The sequence below is a fragment of the Ictalurus furcatus genome, chromosome 29 (assembly GCF_023375685.1).
Source record: "Ictalurus furcatus strain D&B chromosome 29, Billie_1.0, whole genome shotgun sequence".
NCBI lineage: Eukaryota > Metazoa > Chordata > Actinopteri > Siluriformes > Ictaluridae > Ictalurus > Ictalurus furcatus.
In genome coordinates this window covers 13,755,599-13,763,098 of record NC_071283.1, presented here as the reverse complement: position 1 = coordinate 13,763,098, position 7,500 = coordinate 13,755,599, and the positions used below count along the sequence as shown (strand labels likewise).

The 7,500-nt window shown below is 42.2% G+C and overlaps 1 protein-coding gene across 1 annotated transcript in view; it reads left to right on the top strand.

Moving 5' to 3' along the window:
- Positions 1-7,500, top strand: part of slit2 (slit homolog 2 (Drosophila)) — an 84,112-nt gene that overhangs the window by 60,180 nt on the left and 16,432 nt on the right. Inside the window, 9 exon segments of the mRNA XM_053619075.1 lie at positions 2,114-2,264; positions 2,340-2,414; positions 2,675-2,735; positions 2,737-2,819; positions 3,007-3,150; positions 3,275-3,441; positions 3,791-3,923; positions 6,171-6,239; positions 7,307-7,378. Coding sequence (XP_053475050.1) covers positions 2,114-2,264; positions 2,340-2,414; positions 2,675-2,735; positions 2,737-2,819; positions 3,007-3,150; positions 3,275-3,441; positions 3,791-3,923; positions 6,171-6,239; positions 7,307-7,378 — 955 coding nt within the window.

Below are 7,500 nucleotides of genomic sequence, written 5' to 3'. Positions count from 1 at the left end.
GTGAGTGAGTGAGTGTGTGTGTGAGTGAGTGTGTGTGTGAGTGAGTGAGTGAGTGTGAGTGAGTGAGTGTGAGTGAGTGTGAGTGAGTGGTGTTGTGAGTGTGTGTGAAGTGATGTGTGTGTGTGTGAGTGAGTGATTGAGTGTGTGTGTGTGTAGTGAGTGAATGAGTGAGTGAGTGAGTGAATGAGTGAGTGTGTGTGTGAGTGAGTGAGTGAATGAGTGAGTGAGTGAATGAGTGAGTGTGTGTGTGTGTGAGTGAGTGAATGAGTGAATGAGTGAGTGTGAGTGAGTGTGAGTGAGTGTGAGTGAGTGTGTGTGAGTGAGTGAGTGTGTGAGTGAGTGAGTGAGTGTGTGAGTGAGTGAGTGAGTGAGTGAGTGAGTGAGAGTGTGTGTGAGTGAGTGTGTGTGTGAGTGAGTGAGTGTGTGTGTGTGTGTGTGTGTGTGTGTGACGAGCTCTGTCTCTCTCTGCCCTTTTCGTGCACACACTCAGGGATCCATCATGTCAGTAAATGTAAGTAAATGAAGCCCTTGTCCAATCACAGCCCCACGTTCCCCTTCCACTGACCCGATTAGCCCCGCCCCCTCACTCCAGTGTAGCCAATAACAGACCGAGAGGCTCTCGTATATGCACAGTCTCATATATGTAGCGAATTCATGGTGTGTGTGTATGTGTTGTGTGTGTGTGTGTGTGTGTGTGCTTTGTACTTGAAGTCAATGCTTCAGCTGCAATATTCCTGCCACACTCATCCTGTCTCTCTCTCTGTCTCTCTCTATCTGACGCACTCTCTATCTGTCTCTCTCTCCTCTCGCTCTATCATTCCCTCAGGTTCTGTCTCCTCCCCTCACTCCCTCTGTCTCTTTTTTTCTGTTTTTTTCTCTCTCTCCTGCCTCTTTATCTCTGTCAGTTTCTGTCTCAATCTCTCAGTCTCTCAGTCAGACAGAAATGTCAGTTTCTGTCTGTCCCCACTCTCGTTCTGTCTCTCTCTCCCCTTTCTCTGTCCTTCTCTCCATTTCTGTCTCTCTCTCCTCTCTCTCTGTCCTCTCCATTTCTGTCCCTCTCTCTCCCCTCTCTCTGTCCTTCTGTCCATTTCTGTCCCTCTATCTCTTCTCTCTCTGTCCTTCTCTCCATTTCTGTCTCTCTCTCCCCTTTCTCTGTCTTTCTCTTAATTTCTGTCTCTCTTCCTCTCTCTCTGTTCTTCTCTCAATTTCTGTCTCTCTCTCCCCTCTCTCTGTCTTTCTCTTAATTTCTGTCTCTCTCTCCCCTCTCTCTGTCTTTCTCTTAATTTCTGTCTCTCTCTCCCCTCACTTTGTTATTCTCAGGTTGTCTCTCTCTCTCTCTTTAGTCGTTCTCTCAGTTTTTGTCTCTTTCCCCCTCTCTCAATTCAGTTAAATTCACTTATTTTTCTGTTGTTTACGTTTCTTCTTTCTCTTTTTCGAATGCCTCTCCAACTCTCTCTGTCTCTCTCTCTCTCTCTCTGTCTCTCTCTCCCTCTCTCTCTCTCTCTCTGAGTGTGTGTATTAGCAGGGTTTTCCGTTGTGCTTGATCTAACCATGCTTGTCTCTCTCCGCACTATAGCATGGTTCTGTCAAGCGCCACGGGACGTCTTGCAGCATCGGCAAGCCGTTTCTGTGTGTGTATGTGTGTGTGTGTGTGTGTGTGTGTGTGTGTGTGTGTGTGTTATGTCCTTGTGTCTTTTATTAACAGTGACTGTGTGTTGCCATGGTGATAATGGATTTTCCTCTGGCTAATTAAACCTTTAACCTTTCACCCCCTCACTTCCAGTGTTTCTCCCCTACAGCCTGCATCACTTCCTGTCTGTCTGTCTTTCTAGTCTACGACATCGCATGCAGATGAGACAGGCAGTGTTCACTTGTTGATGCTAAAATCTTAGCCAGCTAGCTAAATGCTAAAGGATGTTTACTGCAGTACGTTTACAGCCAACAGTATGTACTCAATAGTACCCTACCATACGGTATGATATTTAACCCTGATTTGGGACACATCCATGGACAGTTATACTAGTATGCAGTTAAGGAAGGATGGAAATTGGAGGATGGAAACGAAATAAAATGCTGACTGTGTGTGTGTGTGTGTGTGTGTGTGTGTGTGTAGGTACGGAGGATTACCGCACTAAGCTGAGTGGGAGTTGCTTTGCCGATCTCGTGTGTCCTGAGAAGTGTCGCTGCGAGGGAACGACCGTCGACTGTTCGGGACAAAAACTCACCAAGATCCCTGACAGCATCCCACAATACACTGCAGAGCTGTGAGTGTCTCTCTCACACACACACACGCGCACACACACACACTTTTTCAATACCTGAATGTCTATCTCTTACAGACGTTTGAACAATAACGAGTTCACCGTGTTGGAGGCGACTGGCACGTTCAAGAAACTCCCACAACTGCGCAAGATGTGAGTCTCTCTCTCTCTCTCTCTCTCTCTATCTATCTATCTATCTATCTATCTCTATCTCTGGCTCACTTTTCCTGTCTCTTTCTCTCTCTCTCTCTCTCTCTCTCTTAATGTGTCTCTCTTTCTCTCTCACTCTGTCTCACTCTCTCTCTGGCTCACTTTCTCTCTGTGTGTGGATGTGTGTGTGTGTGTGTGTGTCTCACTCTGTCTCACTCTCTCGCTGTCTGTCTCACTCTCTCTGTCTCTCTCTGCCTGTACAGTAACTTAAGTAATAATAAGATCAGTGATATAGAGGAGGGCACTTTCGAGGGAGCGAATGGAAGTGAACGAGCTCATACTGACCAGCAACCGCCTGGAGAGTGTTCATTACGGCATGCTGAAGGGTCTGACGGGTCTGCGCACACTGTGAGTCGTACACACACACACACACACACACACACACACACACACACGCATATATGCACAGCACTCGGGTCACTGGAGTCATTAGTAAATGCCAGAATAATAAATCATCAGCAATAAGGTCACTGTGCGAATCTGATTAGTGTGTGTGTGTGTGTGTGTGTGTGTGTGTGTGTGTGTGTGTGTGTAGGATGCTGCGCAGTAACAAAATCAGCTGTGTGAGTAACAGCAGCTTCACTGGCCTGAGTTCAGTCCGGCTGCTGTCTCTCTACGATAACCTGATTACCTCCATCACCCGGGGAGCCTTTGACACACTCCACTCACTCTCCACACTGTAAGTATAAACACACACACACACACACACACACACACACATGGCAAGGACACCTTTCTGTCTCAGAAAACCCCCTTAACTAATCAGCATTTTCCTTTTGGATGTTTTTGACTCCGCCTCTCAGGAACTTGCTGGCCAATCCGTTTAACTGTAACTGTCACATGGCCTGGTTGGGGGAGTGGCTACGGAAGAAACGCATCGTCACGGGAAACCCTCGCTGCCTAAAGCCCTACTTTCTGAAAGAGATCCCGATTCAGGATGTTGCCGTGCAGGACTTCGCCTGTGAGGACGGTACGAGCTGTAACTGCTCAGTGTGTGTGTGTGTGTGTGTGTGTGTGTGTGTGTGTGTGAGATGTTGTTTCAGCTGAAGTGCTACAACGATAAGCTCTGTCATGCTAACTTAAGTCTAACGCTGTTAGCTTTCTCTTAAACGAATACAGATAATCACACACATACACACAAGCACACACACCTGTAATCCATTGATGGATGGGTGCCAATACTTTGTGCAGCACAACAGCTGAGCTACAGTCAGTAACTGTGTAGTAGCTGATAATCACAAATACAAAGTACTGATAACTCTGAGGGGTGTGTGTGTGTGTGTGTGTGTGTGTGTGTGTGTGTGTGTGTGTGTGTGTAGGTGATGATGAGAATAGCTGCTCCTCGTCGGCTCGGTGTCCATCAGAGTGCTCGTGTTTGGACACGGTGGTGCGCTGCAGTAATAAAGGACTGAATACACTGCCGAAGGGCATCCCTAAAGATGTCACTGAGCTGTGAGCGCGCACACACACACACACACACACATACTATGTACACACTAAACAACACAATATTACCTATATACATAATAAACAACAACATGTTACACACACAATCTATATACACACGAAACATCAAGATACTACACACATATACAAACACACACACACACACTTTACAGAATACATACTAAACAACACAATATCACACACACACACACACACTTTACAGAATACATACTAAACAACACAATATCACACACACACACACACACTTTACAGAATACACACTAAACAACACAATATCACACACACACACACACTTTACAGAATACACACTAAACAACACAATATCACACACACACACACACTTTACAGAATACACACTAAACAACACAATATCACATACACACACACACTTTACAGAATACACACTAAACAACACAATATCTCTCTCTCTCACACACATACACACTTTACAGAATACACACTAAACAACACAATATCTCTCTCTCTCACACACATACACACTTTACAGAATACACACTAAACAACACAATATCACATACACACACACACTTTACAGAATACACACTAAACAACACAATATCACACACACACACACTTTACAGAATACACACTAAACAACACAATATCACACACACACACACACACACTTTACAGAATACACACTAAACAACACAATATCACACACACACACACACTTTACAGAATACATACTAAACAACACAATATCACATACACACACACACACTTTACAGAATACACACTAAACAACACAATATCACATACACACACACACTTTACAGAATACACACTAAACAACACAATATATCTCACACACACACACACTTTACAGAATACACACTAAACAACACAATATCACATACACACACACACTTTACAGAATACACACTAAACAACACAATATCTCACACACACACACACTTTACAGAATACATACTAAACAACACAATATCACATACACACACACACTTTACAGAATACACACTAAACAACACAATATCACATACACACACACACTTTACAGAATACACACTAAACAACACAATATCTCTCTCTCTCACACACATACACACTTTACAGAATACACACTAAACAACACAATATCACACACACACACACTTTACAGAATACACACTAAACAACACAATATCACACACACACACACACTTTACAGAATACACACTAAACAACACAATATCACACACACACACACACTTTACAGAATACACACTAAACAACACAATATCTCACACACACCCACACACACTTTACAGAATACATACTAAACAACACAATATCACACACACACACACACTTTACAGAATACACACTAAACAACACAATATCTCACACACACCCACACACACTTTACAGAATACATACTAAACAACACAATATCACACACACACACACACTTTACAGAATACACACTAAACAACACAATATCACACACACACACACACTTTACAGAATACATACTAAACAACACAATATCACACACACACACACTTTACAGAATACATACTAAACAACACAATATCACACACACACACACACTTTACAGAATACACACTAAACAACACAATATCACACACACACACACTTTACAGAATACATACTAAACAACACAATATCACACACACACACACACTTTACAGAATACATACTAAACAACACAATATCACACACACACACACACTTTACAGAATACACACTAAACAACACAATATATCTCACACACACACACACACTTTACAGAATATATACTAAACAACACAATATCACACACACACACACACTTTACAGAATACACACTAAACAACACAATATATCTCACACACACACACACACACTTTACAGAATATATACTAAACAACACAATATATCTCACACACACACACACACACTTTACAGAATATATACTAAACAACACAATATATCTCACACACACACACACACTTTACAGAATACATACTAAACAGCACAATATATCACACACACACACACACACTTTACAGAATATATACTAAACAACACAATATATCTCACACACACACACACACACACACTTTACAGAATATATACTAAACAACACAACATATCTCACACACACACACACACACACAAACAATAGTTGGTAATGTAGTATTTCCTATGTGTGTGTGTGTGTGTGTGTGTGTGTGTGTGTGTGTGTGTGTGTTATGTCTCTGATAGCTATCTGGATGGAAACCAGTTCACACAGGTTCCTCTGGAGCTCTCCAACTACAAACACCTCACACTCATGTAAGTCCCGCCTCCTGAAGAACCAGCCAATCGCAACTCACCTCCGGCTCATGTGTTTAACCAACCGCTAGTGAATTTAGCTAATACTTTTTTGATACAAGCACAAGCTAATATTGCTGACTCTCAACTCTGTGTGTGTGTGTGTGTGTGTGTGTGTGTGTGTGTGTGTGTAAGTGTGTAAATATCCATGTTATTATCCATGCCAGCTTTATCTTTCAAACAAAGGGCATGTTGTTGTTTTTTTTTTTTTGCACAAGAGAGCATTGATTGTGCTAAGATTTTATGAACTTTATTCATTTAACCACGCAGAATTTCAACATTTCAACTTCATGACCTCTGTTTTGTATCCTGAGGCGCCATTACATTACGCTCACGATGAACTGTCAGATGTTTGCAAAATAAAATGCGAGATTAAAGGATGTGCTGTATCACGTGCTATTTAATAAGCTGCTGAATAATAAGGGTGGATGCTGCTACTCAAGACAAATCCCTGCAACCTTGGGGGGCGTGACCTATATGCAGGTCATTTGCATAATCTAAATGAGAAGCCCAGAACATTGACTTAATCGGGTACGGAACCCGGTTCTGAATATGAGTAACCTTCCCCGCGGAAATATATTGCCGTAATTGTCGGGCCGAAGTCGAGCTATTTTATTATCTGGGATTTTTTTCACTGAATAATTTCTAGACCTTATTTTAAAGCTTCCTCTCAGGCGTTAACCCTGTGTGTTATAATTAATCTATCAACATTACATGTGATGTTTTTTATTCAGTTAATCATCAAACAGTACTGTTTAAACTCACTCACTTAATGTACTTCACAGTTTCTGCTGTGTTATTGCTTGCACATTCATTCCCTGTAGAAATGCTGATTGAGAATGAACACAAAATGGCTCCCTATTTGGCAGGAAGTGCACAACTTGTGTCATATAGGACACAGCCCTGGTGTGATGAGTTTCTTTTGTCATGATTTTGGCAGCAGCTGACAGCTGTTTGTGTATGTGTGAATGTGTGTGTGTATGTGTGTATGTGTGTGTGTGTGTGTGTGTGTGTTTGCTTTCTTGCAGTGATTTGAGCAATAACCAGATCAGCACGTTGTCCAACAACAGCTACAGTAACATGTCTGAGCTGCTTACACTGTGAGTGTGATGATGATGATGATGATATAGTGACCCTGTGTGTGTGTGTGCGCGTGTGTGTGTTTCTGTCAGTGAGTGTTTATGATTAGCGAGCTACCATTTCTATTTTCTATATTATAAGT